This window comes from Oryza brachyantha, chromosome 6 (assembly GCF_000231095.2).
Source record: "Oryza brachyantha chromosome 6, ObraRS2, whole genome shotgun sequence".
Lineage (NCBI taxonomy): Eukaryota > Viridiplantae > Streptophyta > Magnoliopsida > Poales > Poaceae > Oryza > Oryza brachyantha.
In genome coordinates, this window is record NC_023168.2 from 7507564 (window position 1) to 7532476 (window position 24913).

General features: G+C 39.2%; 2 protein-coding genes across 3 annotated transcripts; both read left to right on the forward strand.

The window, feature by feature from the left end:
- The first annotated feature begins 2455 nt into the window (after nt 1-2455).
- LOC102702666 (serine/threonine-protein phosphatase 4 regulatory subunit 2) lies at nt 2456-7467 on the forward strand. The gene is made up of 8 exons (XM_006655962.3): nt 2456-2562; nt 2763-2958; nt 4587-4667; nt 4872-4920; nt 5042-5150; nt 5682-5734; nt 5888-5950; nt 6779-7467. The coding sequence occupies exons 2-8, from the start codon at nt 2789-2791 to the stop codon at nt 7124-7126; spliced, it is 873 nt and encodes a 290-aa protein (XP_006656025.1). The 5' UTR covers nt 2456-2562; nt 2763-2788; the 3' UTR covers nt 7127-7467.
- A 7701-nt stretch (nt 7468-15168) lies between these two features.
- Nucleotides 15169-23989, forward strand: LOC102702385 (enhancer of mRNA-decapping protein 4-like). Of its 2 annotated transcripts, XM_006655961.2 has the most exons (14): nt 15169-15964; nt 16632-16681; nt 16832-16988; nt 17074-17292; nt 17785-17913; nt 18502-19072; nt 19168-19416; nt 19501-20018; nt 21237-21596; nt 21674-21793; nt 22343-22513; nt 22667-22825; nt 22991-23116; nt 23328-23989. In XM_006655961.2, exons 1-14 carry the CDS (start codon nt 15227-15229, stop codon nt 23634-23636), a joined length of 3876 nt encoding a protein of 1291 aa, XP_006656024.2. In that variant the 5' UTR covers nt 15169-15226; the 3' UTR covers nt 23637-23989. The 2 variants fall into 2 exon arrangements, with proteins under 2 accessions (XP_006656024.2, XP_040380782.1); XM_040524848.1 differs by having other exon boundaries at nt 19168-20018.
- Nucleotides 23990-24913: the final 924 nt, after the last annotated feature.

Genomic DNA, 24913 nt, shown 5'->3' on the forward strand with positions numbered 1-24913 from the left:
TTAAAATATATAAAATAGATTAATATGGTTTTTTTTAAATAACTTTTTCTATAGAAAATTTTTGCAAAACATACACCGTTTAGCAGTTCGGGATGTATGCGCGCGAAAAACGAGAGGGTAAGTTAACTTACCGGAGCAAACAAACGCGGCCCAGCTTATTCGAGCACTTGAGCTGTGTCATTTTTCCATAACTTATTCTCAGTTTTTTTCAACGGTTTTTGTGTAACATTTTCCGAACCGTTAGGTGGCATATACTTTTTATTAAAAAAAGATTTGTATATAAAAATTTATCATTTTAACTTTCTATGTAGATTTTAACTTTTTAATAGGTAGTCTATCATTTATATCATTAAATAACTATCAACCATTTAGGTAATTTTTTATACTTCGTATTTCATCCACAAAAGAATATATAGCCTTGGGCATAGGTTAGACATACGAGATCAAATCTTAGGGCGTATTCTTTTGAGCCTTTTGGGCTTAGCTATTTCTTGTTTTTCGTTAGTACTGGACGTCACGTTTCGTGTTAAAATATTATGTACCATGTTATTTTAAGAAAAATAAAGTAATTATGTTTTCAAGTTTTTAATAATTAACTATTAGCTATATAATAATCACTTTTTTTCATTTTGCATCCGGCTAATCAGCCAAAACAAACGGCTAAAATAAACATAGCGTCAGTGCATCAGCGATGTTTATGTTCTTGGTAATAAGGTAGGTCCCCACCATACACTATGGTTATTGGCACAATAGTTAAAACAAAAAATATATTAACATGGGTCACACATCTATATATGAAACCCAACTTTTATCATTAACAAATAAACTAGTAGTCATGTATATGTGTTTACTTTATTATTTTATTCCTTAAGGTCAAGCTTTAAGCTTAAAGTTACTTTTTGTCATCGTTGTCTTCTAACGAAAGTTCACAATATATATTGCTAGCTATAAGAGCTTATGGCTCATTCTTATGTCACATTGTGGTTGCCCTTAATTGTTTCTCTAGCTAACGATACAGTAACAATATAAACAAATTTTATAATTTTCTTAATTCCTTACGTTGCGATCTAAATTTGTTTGTACTTCAACAAATCATCTATATTACGGCCACTTCTTTACCCCCTCTTCTCAACTTATATTGTCTCGTTTTTCATATGTACGTTTCTCAAACTACTAAATGATGTATTTTTTAAAAAAAATACTATAGAAAATTGCTTGAAAAATTACTATAAAATATCAAGTTTTTATAACTAAATTAAACATATATTAATCCACGCAAAGTTTTCCTCACCGGTTACTAGCACAAACAAAAAACCCGAGTACATCTTCCATATCACACTCAACTATATTTTATTGACATCTATCAATTATGTATTTCTCCTTAATCATATATTACTCAGAAAAATATTCTTGCATTTCCATTTGAAGCAAAGAGAAAGAAACTCTAAATTAAAGTCTGGATGATGAGTAAAATGGAGAATTGTTTGGATGGATATATGGATGATGACTAAAATTGAGAATTGTTTGCATGAACACCTGAACATTTTTTTACCCTCTGTCCTCTGAAAGTATGAGATGGATTAGAGCATCCCATCAACACATCCATCTTATCATCTATCCTAGAAATAGAGAATAAAGACTAGAAATAGAGAATAAAGAGTAAAAATTGAGCTCCGGCAGAACATCCATCTAATCAACTATTTTTGGATGTCATCCATATTAGGGGAGAGAAACTCTATATTTGGATGTTCTCACTTTATTCTTTAAAGAGATATGGAGAATGTCATAATAGATGATCTGCTAGAGTATAAAAAGATATAAATGATGAAACTGTTTTATGATTATATGAATGACCAAATTTAGATTAGCTGCTAGGATGCACTTAGAGCATCCCAACAAATCATCTAAATTTGTTCATCCATATCTTTATTTGGAGATCATGTAAAATAATTTCATCATTTATATCTCTTTATACTCCAGCAAATCATCCATATATGACATCCTCTCTATTTATTTGGAGGATTAAGAAAACATATAAATATAGACTTTCTCTCTAAATATAGATAACCTCTAAAAATAGAGGATATGATGAACATTCTATTGGAGTTCAATCTTTACCTCTTATTCTCTATTTTTAGGATGGAGGACGAGATAGGTGAAGTGTTGGGGTGTTTAGAGCATCCCCCAACAGCTTATCTAAATTTGGTCATTTATATCTTTATTTGGATGGTCATCTAAACTAGTTTCATTCTTCATATATCTTTGTACTCCATTAGATTCATATGTGACATCCTCTATCTCTTTAGAGGATGAAGAAAGATCGTCTAAAAATAAAAATTCTCTCTTCTAATATGGATGACATCTAAAAATAGATGATATGATAGTCATTCTATTGGAAGGACGGGATACTCTTCACATGCATTAAACACTCGGCAATCCTTTGCAACTGTTCCCCCTCTCTCTCCTCTCACTCTCGTCAGTGTTGTTCCCTCGTTCCCCGACGCCGCGCGCCTTCACCGCCGTCCTCCGCCGCCGCCAAGCGGCCCGGCGACAAGGCCCCAGGTGAGCTCACGCCTCCGCCGCGCCACACAAATCCGCTGTCTACCACAGCCGCCGGCGACGCCGCCCCGTAACCCTAAATCGTGCGGCGCCCTTCCTGCTCGCTCTCGCCCCCGGGGCTGCTAGAAACCCTAGCCACCACCCCACCTACCTCCTCCTTGCACGGCCCCGCTAACAGCTGTTCCTATCCTTACCCCCTGCAGGTACTCGAAGGAGTATATATATATCAATGGAGGGGCCGGCGGTGGAGAATCCGGCGGCGCCCGTTGTGGCGCCGGAGCGCGCTGTCGAGGACGCGGCCGGGGAGGATTCGGTGGTGCCCGCGGTGGCGCCCGAAGCTGGGTCTGTCGACGCGGATCAGCATATCGAGGATGCAGCCCCCGAGGACGGGAAGCATGAGTGAGTGATGCAAATTACGCGGTTGTTGATGGATCTGTAGACCCAGCTTTCAATTATTTTTAGCGAGAGTTCAATAGTATAGCCAACTATTAGCTCTAATTCATCTATAGTCAATCTAATAGCCAATGTATATAATAGTTAGCTATAAAACATCAATACATGGTCCCATATATCATACACACATTTTGTCTTGGAGCCCGTGTGCAGTTGGCGACAAATTAGTAGCCCACATCTCTTTTCTCTCCCCTCTTATCTCTTTAAAATATGGTTATAGCTGGCTTATAGCCTGCTATTGTACCTGCTCTAAATGCGAATTGGTAGAGCATTATGAAGAAGTTTGCCACTGCTGGATGTGTGTGACCTTGGCATATTTGTGCCGATGTTCTTTAAATCGCGATGTATAACTGGCTAGATAGGCAGCTATCAGTAAACTTGAATGGTGAATGCTAGAAAATTGAACTGAAAGAGTGGTTAAAAGAAAGCATGGTACACCATTGCATCAGCATGAGAACGACCCTGGCCGTTACTTAGGCAAATGCAGCATTTTCAGTATCCGATGGCTGATGAGTATTTGTCGCTTCCTTCTTTTGTCTCCTAATCTCTGGTTTGCACTGAAGTGCGCCAATCCTTTTCCTGTTGAACCTCTTGTCTATTTTAGACTTATCAGACCGCACCATCCATGAATCCTGCCTTTCCTTTTCCATATCAAACCAAGATCGGATAGATGATGCTGCATATTGTTTGTGTTGCCACTGTTGCCTTGTTGTGTTCACTATTAGTGGCACCAATTTTCTACCTTTTAGATTCCTTGTATCCCAAATATTCTAATCTTAGAGTTAGTTAATATGTTTTTAACATATTCCCTGCATTTGGAATTTGAATGAAGGATTGTTTAAAATAACATTGTGCTCTACCAAACTAGCACCTTTAGTGCATATTTACTCTAGGATTACATTCCTAATTCACTGTAAGCTGACCAATTTATTCTTCTGTCACATCCAATAGATAACATGTACGGTTAAAAAAGGTGCCTCTTTCATGCTCTGATTCATGCTCTGACTACTGATTTTGCAATAACTTACAGACTAACAGTTTGATGCTGTTCAGTAAATTTTCTTCATATTGTAGATCAAATTTCAAATAGTTTGGCTGCATGCTTTCAACAGTGGCACTCTCTTTTTGTTTGAGGGAATAGTTGCAATGTTTCACATTGTTTAAATATTGCTGAGATTTCGTAAATTTGAGATAAACCATCTGGACTTGATGTTTGTTCGAATCCATGTATGAAAATGCTTCACTTTAAATCATATTTTTATAGAGGGCTTCTTCTGATCTATATATGAGAATGCTTTGCTTGAAAACATATTTGTATAGAGTGCTTGTTCGAATCCATGTATGAAACTGTTTCGCTTGAAAGCATATTTGTATAATTTCCAGATTAATGTGGCAGCAAAGCTTTTGAATCCTGTGTTTCAATTCTGTCGGTACTTGATAGTATGCTAGATAATTTATTAACCTTACAGGTTTGGAAAAACTAAGAAAATCTAAGAAAATTCATGCTTTTCATTGAATCCAGCTCTTTCCCCTGGCTTTATTTCTGAAAATTGGCACAATGTATTTCATTCTAGGTCTACAGAGCTCAATGTTGATGTCACTCCTGAGGAAATGAGATCAGTCATTGAAGTAATAGCTGACACGGGAAAGTTCTGGTATTATACTTGACTACTATTCCTTGGGTTTCATCCCTGGTTGAATTTGGATATCTTGGTCCTTTTTCAGAGGTCTTTGGATATTTAAAGCAATGTTTGTTGATAGCATCAAGAGAAAAAAAAGTAGTGTGATATTTTCTTTTCCGTTAATATTACTTGAGGTGATATTTTCTTTTTCCCTTGATACCAACTTCTACTTATCAGGCATGACTGGAGCTTTCTCAAGAGATTGTTGTCTCTCCAATTGAAGCAGGTATGGGGAGGTATGCCAGCAAAAAGAGTTTATGTTGGTTGTAGATTATTGTTCTCAGTATGGTTAATCAATACGATACTTTAACCTTCTAAAATGATTTTTCATCGTTCCTGATAACAAGGTCTTGGCTGAATATTCTGAGGGTCAAATGGTGAACCAAGAGGATGGGCAACAACAGAACTCTTTCTCTGGGGCAACATACTCTGAGCTTGTCAACCAGCTCAATGATGGTACTTTTATGAATGTTTAATTTATTAAATGCTCACATTTCTTCTCTCATTAAATGCTAGTTTATATTCATTGTGGTTTTTAATGATACATTGATCCGTCGTAGGTTTTGTGCATTATCAGCTTATTGTAACCATCAAGAACTGGAAATAGACAATTTTATAGCACTGAATGTGAACTACATTGCAATTTTTGGCTGTCTTAAGTAACCTGGCGCAAATTATTTTTTCATTGTACATGATTAATAGTTTTTCTACTTCTGATGTGCAATAGCATATTACATTGTTTTTGTTCGTTTACTTCTAGCATGGTTGAAATGGAACAGTATCTGGTGGATTTTGAATTTATTCTTGGTATTCCATAATGTGTTTTACTAGTACATTGAAAATTGTTCTTTACTGCTGGTCATACAAGACTCTATACCTTTATTATTTTTTGTCTACAGATCACCAGCAATCATGCCTGACCTACATTTTAATATTTTATGGAGCATTCACAAATCACTGATTTTTATTAAAAAAAAATGTTTGCAGCACTGTTGAGGTTTGAAGAAGGTCCTCCATTTACATTGCAAAGGCTTTGTGAGGTTGTAATTTTTCCTCAATTTATTTCAAAGTTTATCTTCAGAGGTCCAATGTTGGTGATGCAGTTATTCGAAAGAGGGCTCTGTTGTTTGATTATCTGTCTGGGACTCGTATTGCTTCCGATGCACAAACTTACGTTAGTTTTCTATTGACAGATTTTGTTGGATCCAAAAGGAACATATACAAAATTGTCAAAGCTTGCTTTGGCCTTGGAGAAGGTTTGTTCGCTGAGCTTTTCTTGTACAGAATATATCTTATCTGTTTCCTTTGCTATGTTGCAGTGCAGTGTATGAATTTAATTTGTTGATCTGGAGCCCATCTATCTCCACCTTCTGAACTACACCTTGAATGTTGAAAATAATGTAAATAGGTTACAACTCACCACCCAACTCAAATAGGCCTTGTGGATACTTCTTTGTCTCTCTGTTCGCTCTTATGAAGTTACCATTAAAAGAAACTGAGGAGTATTCGTGGGTGCATAAATTTTCTTTTTTAATGTTGGACTTGTAATCTCCATCAGATTTCCATTAGATCTGTCACTAACTGAGAATATAACTACCACATTACTCTGCATCATTTAGTTAATTACATTGTATGATGTTTTTTATGGGGTATCTCCACCCCATTTATGTATATAAAAATAACCTTTTCTATTACGAGAATGCTCAAGTTATATAGATTTTTCTTAGTGGATAGCTTAACCTATCTGTGTGTATGATAACCGATAGATGCAACGTAGTGACAATGCATGCATGTCTTTTTGAAAGATTTAGTTGATGTTTTAATCTTGAAAGCAAATTACAATATTTTTGCTCAAAATAATATATTTTTAGACTATATTGAGTTTTACCTGGACAGCATCACATGGCTTACTGAAGTTAATCTTGGAGTTCGAATCTGTTATAAGAAAGACTGATCATGATCAAATCAGTTTTTGTTTTCCTTCAGTGCACATTATCTTGAGTACATGTGTTTTCATCAAACTCTCATTGAATTTAATTTTTCAATAGCTGTTCGTTACCAATTGCAAGCTTTCTTGTTTTCAGAATCTCCTGGTCACATCCACAATAACCAAGTGCACTGACCCATACCCAACTGCTGACGTGTCAAATTTAGAAGGTACAGCAACTACAGAGAACACCAGCGCTGTTGATGTAGAACCTGAAAGGCTGCTCGAACATCCTGCAGCAGTGCCAAATGGAAATGTAGGAGGTGATGGTGATGCAGAGATGGCTGATGCAGAGGCTGAGGAGCCATCGAGTAGCTATGATGTTGAGATGCAGGAGGACAAGCCCGATCAGATTTCAAATGTTAAGCCTGATGCTAGCTCAGATGCTGCAGTTACTGTAGAAACAGTTGATGCCAATGAAAAATCATCTGACCCACAAACATAAGCTAACAACAGAGACCAGAAGCCCTAGTTCATGTCTAATTTGCAATCCAGCTAAAGTTCACTACCACCACTTTGGATGGCAGATTGTGGGCTATGTGATGTTCACGTTTTTGTGGGCCATGATAAACATGGAGTAGGTGTACGACCATTTTGGATCCTCCAGAAAAATGTATTTTGACTCGAAATGAATGTGATAAATTTTCACTAGATGTCGTCTGTGAGCAGCTCGATACTTCCAGTTGTCAAATGCTGTCTCCAATGTTAGTCATTGGCTGCTGGTTTTGCAGCTTGTATCGGTGAATTCATGCGTCACAAGAATGTGAGCTTCCTCGCTATTTTCTCCCCCGTTTTCACTGAAGCAACTCTACTCATTTGTTACTATATTGCTCTCTTATGTGCTCAGAATGGTTTCCTGTTTTAACTAAGTGTCGGTACCTGCTTCTGCTGCGACTATTTATGTTGTTAAAACCGCCTGTACTAATTAGAGACAATAAACTGCATTTGTTTGGCACGTCAGTAAGTCTTTTTTTTTTCTCTTAAACTAGCAAGTTACTTTGCTTTGCAACAGGACATTGATTGTTTTATGGGCTCATTGAGAACAGGTCATAGATCGAGTAGAAAATAAAATTTGTTTATTTGTTTTGTTTTTCTCGTGAACATGATGCGTTGCACGTGGGGTATCCGTTGGTTCTTTTGGTTTTCTTGGGATGAAAGTGCTACACATGAGAGGAGAGGAAAATATGGATGATTGAGCTGTTTAAGTAGTAGAGAAATGCTGCTGTCCTAAATAGTTTGCATGCTTTCAGGGATTGATTTCGTCTCCATCCCTAATGTTGCCATCATCCATTGTTATCTTTTGAGCATTTCGCCCCCATAATCTCATGCAACTCTAGTGTTCTTGTTGTTATCAAATCATAATGCAAACTTGGGTTTCTGTTGGTTTTAGGTTGGTTAATGCGTTAGGGGCTTGGTTATAATAATATCTAAATCACTAGGTAGTGGTCTTTTCCTTTTGAGTAACACAAAAGGTTGCATGTTCTTTCATGATCACATTGGCGTGATACATATATTCAGCCTTATTGTTTTGGCAATATCATGTAAACACAAGTCAAATTTGAATTTAAGAGTTGATTTTAGGCTTTTTAAAATTATAGTTTATTTTACAACATTTGCTTTTAGAACGATAAGAACATGCGTATTTGAAGGTTTTATCCACAAATTATTTTTAAGTGTTGATATGTTGTTTTGCTTATACTTATTCTAAGCGAAAAGACAAGGCTGATTTTCATTTTTTTTAGGCAACTGATTTTCCAATCTCTAGTACTTCTACATGGTACTGTATTAACTAGAGACGATGCTGCCTATTTATGAAGATCCACTTCGTCATCACTGTTGCCTTTGTTGTGCATTTTCTGTTTGTTGGTCAGATGTGTTGATGTTGTCTAATGTTTTACAAAACTCGACCCAATTTACTACTCATAAAATTCTAGCTGAATCTGGTGGAACTTCAGTCCTATCTACGTGTAACTCTTCAAACCTTAAAAGAGAATTATAATACCCAGTTGCTATTACCAGTTTACAAAATTAAAAAAAGGATGTGAGAAATAGCTAGAGGAGCAGCTGGCATATTTCATAAAAAAAATAAGGGTTAATTAGATCCATGCCATTACAAATATGCTGGTTTAGAAAAATACTATTATAATTTAACTATTTGTAAACATGCCATTATAATTAGACTAAAACTACTTTTATGCCACTTTGTACATCCGACAAGGCATTTTACTTATTTTTTGTATACTGTATTTACGTATGGACTAAAATGCCCCCATCATTTGGAACTAAGTTTGCTGACAAGGGAAAATTCCCCAACGAGGACGAGGGAGAGCGCGCTGGAGCCAAGGAAGGTGAGGCGGGAGGGCGGTGGGCTGGGGACGTCGCAAGCGAGGAGGCCGACTGGCCGACACAGAGACGAGGGCGGCGGGTGGGTGGCGCAACGGCAGCAGAGTCGATGGTGCGGGCAGTCAGTTGATGCGGCAACGAAGAGGGCAGCTGGCCAGCGCTGAGATGAGGACGACAGGTGGCCGGCGCTGCTCGGAAGAAGGTAGTTGGCTTGCGCTGCGACGGCGGAGCCAACGGCAGTGGGCGGCCGACGCGACGATGGCAGGACGACGATGCGGAGACGAGGGGGTCGGCGCGGCGCTGACGCGGAGACGAGGGCGGCCGGCGCGGCGAGATCTTGGCTCGACTCCATGAGGGCCTCCTCTCTCGCCATGCCAAGCTATTGCAGCGAGACATCTAGCGTAGAGTCAGTGATCAGAAAGAAGAAGGACATTTTAGGTGAGATGGAAATTCGTTGGTCTGCCATGTGGGTCCAATAGGCTTTAAAGCATACAAAATGACATATCTCTAATAGAAGGATAATTGTAATGGTATGCTTACAAATAATTGAATTATAATGGCATTTTTCTAAATCGGCATATTTGGACAGCTAGCTAGTTGACAATAAGGATCCCATTAGGAATTGAGAAATTAGTGATAATTACCGTGGGCAATTTACTAAAAAAAGTTCAAAGTTAGACCTAAGGTTTTATAAAGGACGACACTTTCAGGGGATTAAAAATGTAACTCACGTTTTTCATGAATACAAACTAGAAGAGCCAGAACACTTAGGAAACTTCTTGTTGACATGTGCACCATGTAAACTTTGTTGCATGCTGAATTACTAACTAATCTGAGATGGCTAATGAGGATGTTGTTTTCATTTACAATATTAATGTTGGAAAAACTTTCGCTGTAGTCAGCTGAATACATACTACTTCTAGATGGTTCCAATCGTTTTTCTTCTGCTTATACTTATAAGCCAAATTTTAATATTTAAATTTTAATCTAAAGTTGACTTTACGATTTTCGATCTAGTTTATTTACAACATTTGTTTTTAATCGATGTGGACATATATATAAAAATTTTACCCATAATTTTTTAATAGATAATAAACTATTTTTGTGTTTTCTTCGGATAAATGAAAGGGAAAATTACAAGGATGCTATTAAATAAAACTATGGAAACCAGGGTTGCATCGTTAATCGATATGCGCTGGGATGCCATGAAGGTGAGGGCACTTGTTTTGATATCTTCACGATGGTATGTGTCATGCTATGAATGGAATGGTGATAAGTAGCATTAGCTTCAATTTGAATGTCATTGTCAAACTAATGTACTTGAAGGTGACATTGAGATTGTATGAAGAATGAGTGCTAGCCTTTTCTTTTCTTTTCTTGACAAAGTGATGATGTCACCCGTATGCAGTCAGTAGGATTCAAGGTACTCTTTTAACTTGGCATATATTGACTCATATGCTAAACAATTATTAAAGAAAATTAAGGTCCGGTGGTTCCTTTTTATTTTTTGTTGTTTAAGGTGGCAACCAAAATTTAGAGAACCGGCTACTCCGGCACATCAACCTACTTGAGCATCTAGTATTTATTTTTACGATAAATTTGAATACATTTGTGACCCATGTTCTTCTTTAGAGATTTATAATTAGATGTAGTTATAAAACTTCCAGTGCAAAAACCACAAACCACTTTTTCAGAAGGTAGAAATCCGAGAAGAATACATAATAGAAAAATAAACATGATTAAGATGTGGTAGCTTGTTCAGTTTTAGATGACAATACCACATGCAAATTGTTTGAAAGGGAAGTTTAGGTGCTCATAAGAATAAATTCTATAATTGATATGCACTCGGTCCATTTGTTTTATATGAGTTTGGTCCAATTTTTGATTAATAAATGCCATATTAAAACTGGAGGGAGTAACTCCCAATACAATGACCACAAATAGATTTTAAAGGAGCATTGATTATGCATCACAAATTATGCTACTGAGATTGTCTTTGGCATTGTGCTAATCCACTAAGCGGCATGGTTTTTTTGGGTAAGTGACATATAGTCAATTTTTCATGATTTCAAAGGATTGCCATATTATACACTGTGTTAATATTCTACTACATAATTTTTTGGAGAGTATTTTCTGATTTGTAATGTTAGGAATTTTCTCATAACATGCAACCATGTTTAGCTCCTTTTCTCTTACGAGTGCATGTTGATCAACAAGCACATGTGTCAACAAAGTATGTGAGTTTGTATTGGCAATTTCATGACAATAATTGGTATAAAGTGATGCATGCAAGGGTGATAGGAGGGGCGTGAGTGCATAATGGTAGGGCACTGTCCTTGGAATCTTTTGCATGAAAAAATTTGTCGTATTGTTTCGTACCTCGCTAACACACTATGCAAAAAAACATAAAAAAAAGTTAACATGGAAACAACTCAATCTAAAACTACATATCAACAAAACTATCCGCATATTAACTGTGCATTCATAGTCGATGATATAATAGAAACACTATCCTACCTTAATAATTGTGGATTCTAATTATCTCAGCATATACCATTTGATGATGTATAAAATAAAATTTAGATGTCATATTTCATTGCATGGACGATAGAAATGTACTGTTTTCAAACATGAATTTTATCTTAAAACAAATTCCAATCCTATCATATATGACTATAGGAGTAAGATCTTAGGGACAATTGCATATCTGACTCTACTTTGAAGTCGAACTACGGAACTTACCCTCCTTTTTCAATTTTGAAGATTTGACCCTCCTTTTCAAACATAAAGTAGTCATCTGACCCTCGTTGGAATATGCCGTTAGGATTTAGGGTAAATAAAATAAAAAAATAAATTTTAATTATAAATGGACTATACTGCCCCTCAGTCATCCCCTTCCTCCTCTATATCTCACTCTCTCACTCTGTCTCAACTCTCACGCACACGTAGCAGCCAGCGTCTGGGGAGAGGGTTTCGGCCGGCGAGCGGCGACCTGCGCTGGTGAGGGGACGGCTGCGGTTGCCGGTTGTAGTGATGGATCAGCTCAAAAAGTATCGGTCCATCTTTCTCGGGGCAGTTGATCAACCAATATGGATCACCTCAAAAAATATTTTTTCCTGCAGGCTACACAAGAAAGTGGTCAGCATCGTAGTTGTAGTAAGGACAAGGCAAAACAAAAAAAATGCCTACTCAGGCAGCAATCTTACCACTACACCACACGGCGTCGGCACTGCCACACCGCCCCAAATTTGATCTGAGAGGTTGGTAACAACTCGTACATGTGCATCCTTGGCCCACACTTCCATCTTGGAGGTGTCAATCTGTAGCAAGTCGGTAAACTTCTCAGGCAACTTGTATTTTTTTTGTGCTAAACTAATTTTGCCTCCTTCTCCTGAGCAACCTTCAAGTGCAAGGTGGCGGCTTCTACCCGCTACTCAGCCATCTTTCGCTGACATTATTTCATGTGCTCCATCCCTTCCTTTTGTGACTCACACGCATCCACAAGCGTCTTCAATTGCTCCCATACCTCCGAAGGAACCTCCCCCAAAGCCTTCCCTTTCTTAGCCCGTTTGATCCTGATAGAATGTTCTATGAGTTCGGAATTCATATTCAGATCAGGAGTGCGCTTTCTTGGACCTTGACCGCCACATGATACATGCACATTCCACTTCGGCGTGTCCACCATAACCTTCCACCAAGTTGATAGGTGAATGGCTCACCTTGGTGACTACGATACAACTCCAATGTCTAATCCATCAGTTGGTCGTTGCTCCTTCTGCCTGCATATGAATCACGGAACTGAATGTAACATCCATTGAAAAAAGACACCTTGTTAGTAGTCTTGTGCCAGTTACCCTTTAGGTGATGCATCTCACACTTCCTCTCATCCAAGGTAGTGGAATTGTAAGTTTCAGCCGCCTTAGTCTAGTAGGTTTCACCTTTCCTTACATTGCCCTAAATTGGATCCGTGGAATTATTTAACCAGGCACTCACCTGCAGTTAAAGAACCATGGAGCAAGAGAAAAATATCATAAGCAGTACTAATGATAACTCAATCACGATGTATAAGCTGCTTGTAATATTGTACTGCTACCATGAATATAATCTATCTGGTTGACCCATGACTTGTCATGAAAAAACACATGCCATTGACCGCAAAAACAAATCACCCTAATCCAATCCCATCACTGCTTGCTCTGTCAAAATTATTAACCCAATGGGTTATTCAACCATGCCAAATTCTACAAATATGACTGCATAAGAGCAACGCCAACCACGTAATCATTCTAGTATAAAATAACACAACAAATAAATCTATAGTCTTTCATGCCATCCGACCGAGGATTGAATACATGCATAAAAAATATAGAACTAAAGGTGAGAAACATTCTTACTAGCCTTAAATCCTTTTCGTGAGTGTAATACATTATGCTTCTAGCATCTTCGCCGCCCTTGGCGCATTGCCACCACATGGCGTGTGCGTCCACCCCAAAAGTACTACCGCCACTGGATGTACCACCGTCGTTACTTTGCTCTGTTACCCCTTGCACCACTACTTGCGGTGCTTTTGACTGGGTACAAAACAACGGAAATGAGGAACATGCGAATGGGAACGCCGTATGCGGCGGGGAAAATGGCGGGGTTGAGTGGAGGAGTGCATGAAGCTTGGTGACCCTTCCAAATCGTGGATGAAGCGGTTGAAATCACCTGCACTATACGGCTCCGTCTTTAAGAACATCAAAAGGGGACCAAGGAATTAGAGGGAAAAAACCTAAAGTTCATCTACTAACTCAAATCAGTCGGATACTGAATCAAATCAGATGAATGAATTACCTCTAGCGGCAGTACGCAGGTGGAATCCGGTGTCTCTAGTGGGGGGAGGGGGTTCTCCCTGTTGTTGTCCAATCGACGGTGGTGGTGACTGCTGTGTGCGAGCGGCGTCTTCGTCGCGCTGGAGTGGAGTCCACGCACAACCTTAGTAGGGAGATTGCGCAGGAGGCGGCATGCGTATGGCATAGAAACATGGAGCGTGGAAAATGGCGCGAGCACAAGGGTGGATTGGGGATGAGATTTCTCTCCCGTCCAGACAAAGTTACTTGGCGAGGCTTCTCGACATGCAGTGCGGCTCGCGGCTCGATGCCCGACTTCAACTCGAGGATCTGGTACTCTTTGCAAGATACGAACGGCTTCGTAGACCACTTGTTCTATCCGAGATGATGCCATGACTCCTACGTGACAAGCCGCGTAGGTGCACCATGCGCGCCCTAAGGTTGGCCGTCCCTCGTACGTAGATTGCGTTTACTACCGTCTAGTTCATTTTTGGATTAAGGTTGCGTTTAGACGATAAAATGAAATATTTTGCTAGTCACATTGAACATTGGACGAGATGTCGGAAGGGGTTTTCGGACACAAATGAAAAAACAAATTTCATAGCTCGCCTAGAAACCACGAGATAAATCTTTTAAGCCTAATTAATCCGTTATTAGCACATGTGTGCTACTATATCACCTATGGCTAATCATGGACTAATTAGGCTCAAAAGATTCGTCTTCCGATTTTTCTTATAACTGCGCAATTAGTTTTTGGTTTCATCTATATTTAATGCTACATTTAGATATCCAAAGATTCGATGTGATGTTTTTTGGGTAAAATTTTTTGAGAACTAAAAACATCTCCAAGAGAATGACCATCTTACTTGCCATACTTAAATTTTACAACTTTGCACAAAAAGTGTCCTCCAAGAGAGTGACCATCTGACTTGCCATGCCATTTGAATGGCTAAACTTGAGTCATCAATGATTAAATCTGACAACTCATTTCCTACTGGCACAATTGCTATCCGTGGGTTCCATGTAGGTGAGGACCCCTTTATCATCGTCCCCTTGCTAGGATTTGGAAAGGGGTGATAGACAGTCTCTCAGAGATGCTCTCAAAAATTTGAGTTGTCTCAAAACTAAAATAAATGACTAAATTTCGATTTAAGGAGTTAAAATTGCTCTAAAGAGAGCCTAACCTCAATCCCAATCCTACTAGTCAGACCGGAGAAGTCCAGGGATCAGACCGCAAAATTGCAGAGCCCTTCTCTTCCTCTTCCTCCGCTCGCTCTCTCTCTGCGCACTCTCTGTCTCGCCTTCCTCCACCTCCACCTCCGCCCCCACTCTCCCTCCCCTCCCCTCCGCTCCTCCAGATCTCCACCTCGCGCATGGCGTCGCCGTCGGGGAACCCTAACCCCATCCCCAACCAGCCCTTCCCGGAGCTCAACAGGCTCTTCAAGCAGCCCACGCCCCCGAACCCTAACCAACCCACCGCCGCCCCGACCCCCGCCGGCATCTTCCCGGGCGCCGCCCCCGTCCCGCCGATGACGTCCGGCCCCTACTCCTACCCGCCGGCCACCCCGCCGTTCCACCGGGGGCCCTACCTCCACTACCCCAACGACCCCCACCTCCCGCCCGTCTCCGCCTTCGCGGGGCCGAGCCCCGCGCCGCCGAACCCTGGCCCTGGCCCTGGTCCGAGCACGAACCCACCCGGCCCCAACCCGGGCGCGCGGCTCATGCAGCTGCTCGGCAACACCGCGCCCACCCACCTCGAGTCCGCGGTGTCGATGCCGCCGCCGTCGGAGTTCTCCGCGCCACCCGCGCCGCTCCCAGCGATGCCGTCGGCGCCGCCGGCGAGGATGCCGAGCAGCAAGATGCCGAGGGGGAGGCTCCTGGGCCCAGGGGACCGTGCCGTGCACGACGTGGACTCAAGGCTGCCCGGCGAGGCGCAGCCGCCTCAGCTGGAGGTGACGCCCATCACCAAGTACACGTCGGACCCGGGCCTGGTGCTTGGCCGGCAGATCGCCGTGAACCGGACCTACATTGTGTACGGCCTCAAGCTCGGCAACATTCGCGTGCTCAACATCAACACTGCGCTCCGCTCACTCCTCCGCGGGCATACACAGGTAATGAGTGGATGAATGCTATAGATATTCCACACTTAGGAGCGTTTGCTATTGTTTAGTGCAGAAGTTTTTGGATCATCCAGTTGTGCTACTGTCTTGGAAGTACTATGGATTTCCTTTTTAGGGATGACCTGCGCAAGCATTATTACTATATGTATAGATAAGGGCGTGTGTTTGATATGATCTTCTTTGCTCTTTAGGAGCATGTGCCACCTTTATGTTTCTATCTATAATTTTTTACTATGGAGCTGTCTGTTCTATTCTAGGCTGATGAATTTACCTTTAGTAGTGCTGGGTGCAACTCTGAATATGGAATGCTACATTATCAAATTGGTTGATATGGTTACTGTATGTAGCAGAATTTCAAACTGAAGCTTGAATTTTCACACAACTAGATCCTGAATGTTAATACCTAGCCACCACGTTTGCAGTGCGCTGGAATTAATTTTCCTTCCATATCCTGACGTGGTGGTTTTTTTTTTTCACCAGTTGCCATATTTTAAAGGTTTATGTATAAATTTGCACCTATGTGATAAAACTGATGTTTTGGTACTATAGTAGTTTGGCATTTGGCATTTTTATTACTTAATTGATACTCTTGATTTTAGTTAGCATTGAAGCCCATTTCTGTTTTTATGTTTTGAGTTCTTGTTTGTGTTTGCTGTAGAGGGTTACGGACATGGCTTTTTTTGCGGAAGATGTCCATCGGTTAGCAAGGTATGTTGAGGGCAGCATTTGATTACAGGCACAATCTCTCTCCCTCTCTCTCTCTCTCTCTCTCTCTCTCTATATATATATATATATATATATATATATATATATATATACATCTATATATGACTAATAACTTGTTTGATTACTCTGCAGTGCAAGTGTAGATGGGCGGATCTATGTATGGAAGATTGATGAGGGACCTGATGAGCAAAATAAACCACAAATCACAGGAAAGATTGAGATTGCCATCCAGATTGTAGGAGATGCTGAAACTTACCATCCAAGGATATGCTGGCACTCTCATAAGCAAGTAGAGCCTCTACATCACCAATGCCACATTCAGTGTCTTGACTGTCTTTTATATGTTACTGATTTGTGTACATTTTGTCCTGCAGGAGATTCTGTTCGTTGGAATTGGTAATTGTGTCTTAAAAATAGATATAACAAAAGTGGGAAGAGGAACAGACTTCAGTAGAGAAGAGCCTCTTAAATGCGTGCTTGACAAGCTGGTCGATGGTGTTCACTTGGTTGGTAAACATGATGGAGATATTACAGATTTGTCCCTATCTCAATGGATGACTACCCGTCTTGCTTCTGCATCAAAAGATGGCATGGTATGTAACTTTGCACTGTATTTTCCCTTTTGTTAGAACTTATGCTTCTTGATAGGCAAGAAAGTAAATAAATGGTCTGCAATAAGGCAATAACTGAAGATCCAAGTATGAAAACTTTCTGAATACCCTTCTCTCTCATTCACATGTAAATTCAGACATTCTTGTTTCCACTTTTGTTAGCTTTGAAAATATTATAAACTGCCACATGACACCTTGTATATCCACATTGACCAAGTAATCTATATGGTTAAGGGTGCTCTCATATCACAAAATTTATCAGCAACCAATGCATGATGTTAATGCTATGTTACTCGGTCTAATAGTTTTTGCTGTCCTGATGCACCAATGCATAATTCTCAGGTTCTGGTATCGTTTTTTTCATTTGATGGGAGGGGGTTTCGGAGATACTTTACATTGTTCTTGTTGTACCGAACGAACACTGTTCAGCTTTTTTAGTTGCATTTTATAATATGTACTTTCTTTTTCTGATAGGTAAAGATCTGGGATGATCGCAAATCGGTGCCTCTGTCTGTTCTTAAACCGCATGATGGTCAAGCTGTTTACTCTGTCTCCTTCCTTACGGCACCTGAGCATCCCCAGCATATAAATCTCATCACAGCAGTATGAACTCTTGTAATATTTTGATATTTTCATTATATTTGTTTGATTATTTTTTTATCTTCTGGCACCTTTCTCAATTGTGAGCTTATTCGATTCCTATAATGTTTTCAGAAGTGGTCTTTTAAATAACTGCTTGCAAGCACTATCAGCAAACACATCTGTTTATTCATTTACACTTTCTGTTCTGATAAATGGTGAATGATCATAACATGTTCTGCTTTTATATTAGTCATCAATGTTTAAGTATTAAAAACTCTCATTTGTACCTTTATTTGTAAAATTAGGTATTGCAGTAGTGCCTGCAAAAATGGAGGTGAACAATTTAGAAAGGAGCATAATTCCTAATCATAATTAAAAGCTCTTGCTTTGCTAATTTACAAAATGATGATTATGCTATTGTCATGGTGGGTGGGTGTTGGGTGTATCCATCATTAGGTCTCATATCACACAGAGAAGGGAGAATGTCCCCTGGTTCATTATTGTTGTTTTGTTATGATAGTCACCGGATTCCTTTCTTACAGACCAGGCAAAAATAATACATCTCTTCAATCAAATTACTTCAAATTATCTTCTGTGAAACTATTGCAGGGTCCTCTCAATCGAGAAGTAAAAATTTGGGCTTCCACTAATGATGAAGGTTGGTTGTTGCCAAGTGAGACTGAGACATGGAGGTGCACTCAAACACTGGAGCTTGTGAGTTCTCTGGAACATAGGTTTGAGGAAGCATTTTTCAACCAAGTAGCAGTGTTGCCACAAGCTAGCCTTATTTTGCTTGCAAATGCCAAAAAGAATGCTATTTATGCTGTGCATGTTGAATATGGCCCAGATCCTGCTTCCACCAGATTGGACTACATAGCTGATTTTACAGTTGCAATGCCTATTTTAAGTTTGACCGGAACACATGAAAGCCAAAGAGATACTGAACAAATAGTTCAAGTCTATTGTGTCCAGACAATGGCTATCCAGCAGTATGGATTGGAATTATCTCTTTGTTTGCCTCCTACAGCTGATAATACTGGGTTTGGTAGAGATCCAGCAATTTCTCATGTTTATGAGAGACCTCCAGAAGTAACTGTAGTAGAGTCATCCACGGATACTAGTCTGATTGATTCCTCTGTTGTTGGTCCAACCAAACCAGCAAGCAATAATCAGGCCCTAGGTAATGCACTTAAAACTTCACATCCAGACGCTTCATTCATTAAGATGCTGTTAAGTTTGACATTAATATCTCATCTCCTCTATTTGCTTGTGCAGAAGCTAATGTCCCTTCACAAGTTCAATCCTCAACTCCTCCATCAAGCATTGACCTTGGATATTTAGAAGAAGGTGCCTTAAGAAAAGGTCCTTCAAGAGGTCCATCTCTTGGGGATCGTGATGTGGACCCGTCGTCTCTTGATTATTCAAGTAAGAAAAGAATGGATTCTGATGGTACAAGTGGGCAGGGTTCATTTGGTAGGAAGGATAGTCTCGGAAAGGAAGAGCCAAGAGGAAGCCAGGGTGATGGTACAAAAACCTCAGATCCTCGTCCTATGTTTAAACTTGGAGGAAATACTACACACTTGATAACTCCATCTGAAATTATGTCAGGTGTCCATTCATCTCCAGAAACGGCTGCTACTGGCAGCTCTCAAAATGTTGAAGTGGGTGATAAGCATGTGGATGGGAGAAAATCAGAGCAAAGTGTTGAACTTGAGGCTGTCAAGGAGACTCAAATTGTTCATGAGAAAAGGCAGAGACCTCCCAAGAACTCAGAACAAACTGTAAACACAATCAGTGAACGCCTGGTAACAACTGACAAATACAGTTTGGAAGATTCACAGTCTCGGAATGCTGATGGATCAGTATCCGCGCTTTTGAAACATCCGTCTGGTGCTGGGGATGAAAACACTGTAAGTGAAGCTCCAGAGAAAACTAGTGATAGTTATGCTTCTAGGAACTTGCAGTTAACCTCAGTTACCAGAGAGGAAAAAGTTCTTCATCCTCCTGGGCAGTTATCTCCTACGAGCACTTTCAACTCTACTGATTCCTCTCATGAACCTCTAAGCAACATAAACCCTCCTATTGGTTCTGTTCCACAAGTTGGTATTCAAGAAACACTGCAACAGGTGATAACATATTCTGACTCATGTCTTTGTATTGAATCTTGTTTGCTGTAGCAGATTCATTTACAGCAAAATATTGTTAGGCAACGTCTCTTAGCTAGTTAGCTTCTGAATTGTTTGTCTTGATAACTACCCTTCCAATTTTAAAAATAAATTGTACTACCTCTGATTTTTTTTATTGGACACTGTTGACTTTTAGATCTATGCTTGACCATTTATTCAAAAAAACTTACATAATTATTAGTTATTTTGTTTTACTGTTGACAATACTTTTATAATTTTACATATGTGCACAACAATCTTGAATAAGATAAATGGCCAAATGTAAATCTAAAAGTCAATGGTGTCAAATTAAAAAAACAGATGTATGTAGTAGATAAATTAAAGTTTGGTCAATCATATTTCATTTCCATCTTTCACACATGAACAGTGTTGTTCAATCTATCCATGCTTGTTGCACTAGTCTACGAAGTACAGCATTTGGCTTTGATTTTACCATTGAAGTTTGTTTCACTTCTCTTTGTTTTGGATCAAATGAGAGGAAGACTAATTAGTGGCCATTGGCATATAAATTTGTTCTGACTTGTCTTTGGTTTGAATCACTAGAGAAGAGAGAGCAGCTGGTATCAGTAGCATATAAAACTTGCCAACTTGCCTCTGGTTTGGACCAAAGAGAATATACTAGTTTCATGCATGTCATGCATTTTAATGTGATTTGTGTGCTCATCACATTATGCCATAACCTATTTTGTGTAGTGGCACCATTCCTAACCATTGGTCACTTCAAAGAATAATTGGACAATGGTATCGAAACATCTTTTAGAATAAACTAGTTTGTTTCATGCATGCCGTGTATATTAATGTGATTTTGTAATCATCAGGTTATGTCGTAAGCTATTGTGTAGTGAACACCATTTCCTAAGCAATGGCTATTTATATAAAAGAATAATTGGACAATGGTGTTGAAACAGCATTTAGAATAGTTGTGAGAGTGATATGATGCTGTTCTTGAATGTAAATAGCATAAATCAAATCACCCATCATATTGGACTCTTGATAATCTTTCTATATTTTTAGTTCTCTTGTTAATTTGTTACATCATATTGCTCTTGCTCTAGAAACCAGTGTGTCGAAGGGAGACAATATTTTCCTTCATATGGCTAACTTTTTGCATGAATGAGTTAAATTTCCATTTATTAACTCTACTTCTACATGTTTCAGCTAATGGCCATGCATAATGACCTGCAAAAGCAGCTGAGCACAATTGTACATGCTCCTATTGCAAAGGAAGGCAAAAGGATCGAGACATCATTAGGTCGTAACATGGAAAAGTCCATTAAGGCAAACATTGATGCCATGTGGGCCCGTTTCCAGGAGGAAAATGCAAAGCATGAAAAGGCTGAAAGAGAGCGTATGCAGCAAATCGCTACTCTAATCACAACTTCTGTAAACAAGGATATTCCTGCTATGTTGGAGAAGTCACTAAAGAAAGAAATATCTTCTGTTGGACCTGCTGTTGCACGGACAACAACTCCTATCATTGAGAAATCACTATCTTCTGCTGTTTCTGATTCACTCCAGGTTGTAGCTATTGTTTCTCTTGATGTTACCAAGTTTTGTTTTCCTTGACGGCTCTCTCATTGCACTTCCTTTTTCAGAAAGTTCTCGGTGACAAGGTCGTGAATCAACTAGATAAATCACTGAGTACAAAACTTGAAGCTACAGTGGCTAGGCAGATCCAAACACAGTTTCATACATCTGCCAAGCAGGCACTTCAGGTATGCATGCTTAGTGCATGTAGTCTTTTAATATTATCAACAGTTAAGTTGTTGATTCCAGATAGGCATATGATATTATGATCTCCCACTTTATCTTTAGTTCATGAAATGAATTTATTTCTTCATAGTTTTATTTTCTTTTGTGTCAAATATTGAGGGTTGCTTCATTGTTGGAAGAAACCCATCTATGCATTGGACTGTGTAGGATGGAATTGCATTCAGGTGTTTGCTACTTTGGTTGGGAAGATTATATTTTTCAACCAAAAGATAGTGTTGTGCTTGCGTGTATTGTTTGACCAAGTTATGTCACATAATGTCATGCACTCATGACAATCTATCATGGACTTGAAATTCAGTATAGTCCAAACACCATTATACCTCACTAACTAGTTCATCAAGCACCAAGAAACTCAAGTTGTATCTAAGTTTTATTTAGACATCTATGGTTTGTTATAATTTATATGATGCAGGATTGATTGCCTCAGGAAAAAAATACTTCTATGTAGTGCGTATTCAAGCAACTGATTGGTTTTGATTTGATCCCTTCAGGATGCTTTGCGGTCTAGCTTTGAGTCAACAATTATTCCAGCATTTGAACAGTCTTGCAAGACAATGTTCGAGCAAGTTGATGGTGCATTCCAGAAGGGCATGTCCGAGCATGGTGCTGCTATCTGGCAGCAGGTTGCAACAGCACATACTCCACTAGCACAAACTCTTAGGGTAAGTTTGCTAGCTCCTTTATCGTCCATTTATTGCATAGAATGCTAGAGTTGACAGGAAGTCGAAGGAACATGCCAATGTCGCTTGTACCAGAACTCGTTTTGTCTTATGATGTTTATTTGAATGCTTCTGACCTCATTTAAATTATATCAGGAAACAATCGCTTCAGCATCATCGATAAACCAGGGCCTTGCATCAGAGTTGCTTGATGGCCAGCGCAAGCTTTTGGCACTAGTTTCATCAGGGGCTTCATTATCACATAATACAAGTGTTTTGCAGCCTAGTAATGGACCAGTGGCTAATCTCCCTGAGGTACTATGGTTTCCATGTATTCAGTGCATCTATCTTTGCTGGTCTGTATGTATTATGATTGAATAGATGGTCATTAATCTTGCATCTTGCTCTTACTCAGATGTATCATAAATAATGGAATATCTTACATTTGGCTTTCAAGAGTAACAGCTGTTTTGATTTCAGGTTGATGCTCCATTGGATCCTGTCAAGGAGCTAAGCAGACTGATATCTGAGCACAAATTTGATGAAGCATTTACAATGGCTCTTCAAAGAAGTGACGTCTCCATAGTATCTTGGCTCTGTTCTCAGGTATTATAATCTCAACTATGGTTATTGAGCTATTCCAATTTCATCCTGTGATTGAAGAAACCAAGTGATGTCTATACTTGCGCTGATATGCAAGTCATTCTTAGCGTGTCCTGTATGTGTTTCATGCTAGTTTGCTTTGTTGTCTGAGCTTTTTCATTACCATATTCGAACCTGCTGTGGATGGTTGATATTCTTAAATCCTCTCTGCCAGGTTGATCTGCACGAGTTATGCAGAATGAATCCCATTCCTCTCAACCAAGGGGTCCTTCTGGCTCTTTTCCAGCAGCTAGCATGTGACATTGTCAATGACACGCCCAGAAAGCTTGAGTGGATGACGGCAGTTGCCGTGGCGATCAGTCCAACAGATCCTATGATCACGGTGCATGTGAGGCCAATATTTGAGCAGGTCTATGGCGTTCTGAACCACCAACGGTCACTGCCAACGATCAGCCCCTCGGAAGCGACCAACATCCGTTTGATCATGCATGTAATCAACTCGGTGCTGCTGACCTACAAGTGATACCATCTTCTTTCTATAGCGTGCTCTCAGTTGCTGCTGTACGTTTGGGCAACATTAGCATTCTTGCATCCCTGTACAGATAATTTTTTTGAAAAAATGAAGTAAACCGAGAAATGAGGTGGTGGTGGGTGATACATTGTGGCTGACAAGCCAAGGACCACTAGTGAGTCATTAGCATGGTGGGCATCCGGTGTAAATTGGTCCGTGTGTTCTAGCCCGTACTCCTGAGTTGATGTTTTCCACGTGGGTCCTGTCATCTTGAACATGTTATTCAGCAGATGCAGATTATAGCTCTGCTGCTCTTAACAGGTGTTTCAGTTCCTAGTTTAAACCGTGCGTTCAGTAAGTAGTTTGAACCTGGTGCATGAGATGTTTGTTGCTGTGACCTGAAATGAAACGGAAAGGCTAAACCTGTGCTCCTCGCTCCCGTTCACGTGAATCCTGGTACTAGTACAGATCCTACAAATACAATGGCCGATCCCAAGAGCCCGTCACAGACAAATTAGATGGTTTTTACATATACAAATTGTGATATCATTTTATGCATGTGGCTTTGTAATTGCTACCAATACAACAACACTCCATATAGATTTTTTTTTGTGTAAATTTAAATTGGTCTTATTATATGTTTTATCATCATATCATGTATTGTCTTTTGGTTATTTGTTTGAGTTTACTCCGTAGCCAATGGTGCAAAGAGGAGTTTGATCTGGTAAATATGTTTAACTAAAAATTTTGATAAAATATTTTTTATTTATTTGTTAGGTTTAGACTTATATTTTTCTTCGAAATAAAAATCAACCCATTTTAAAATTAGAATATAAATATATAAAATATAGGTGAACATATAAGGTGATAATATAATATTTGACTATTTTATTAAATAATAAAGTAAACATGAGAAAACCACATGTATTATGGCTCATGTCACTCACGTAATCCTAGTTATTATAGTCATAAGTTATTATAGTCATAAGAATTCACAAAACGTTACCATCCTATATAGTGTCAATAAATTTTTAATTATTAATTTCTTAATATTATTTTAAATATTAAATTTACTTAATGTTTAGAAAAGATAGAGCTATGTGAAACCAGTGGTCACTTCTGTTACATTTGTTATAAATCTGCTGATTATAATACGTTATGAATAAGTAAGTGACATTTGTTATAAATCCGATGACTATAGTATATTATAAATAATTCTGGCATCTTATGACATGTATTGTTTAGTGGGAAATAAGACTACAACCATCATATTTTTTATTATCACACTT

Excerpts from the sequence above, each read along its gene's own strand:
- LOC102702666 (XM_006655962.3), top strand. The coding sequence starts at position 2,789 with ATGGAGGGGCCGGCGGTGGAGAATCCGGCGGCGCCCGTTGTGGCGCCG. Across the intron at positions 4,668-4,871 it reads GCTGACACGGGAAAGTTCTG|GCATGACTGGAGCTTTCTCA; the intron begins GTATTATACTTG and ends TCTACTTATCAG. Across the intron at positions 5,151-5,681 it reads TGTCAACCAGCTCAATGATG|CACTGTTGAGGTTTGAAGAA; the intron begins GTACTTTTATGA and ends AAATGTTTGCAG.
- LOC102702385 (XM_040524848.1), top strand. The coding sequence starts at position 15,227 with ATGGCGTCGCCGTCGGGGAACCCTAACCCCATCCCCAACCAGCCCTTC. Across the intron at positions 20,019-21,236 it reads TTCAAGAAACACTGCAACAG|CTAATGGCCATGCATAATGA; the intron begins GTGATAACATAT and ends TACATGTTTCAG. Across the intron at positions 21,794-22,342 it reads CTGCCAAGCAGGCACTTCAG|GATGCTTTGCGGTCTAGCTT; the intron begins GTATGCATGCTT and ends TGATCCCTTCAG.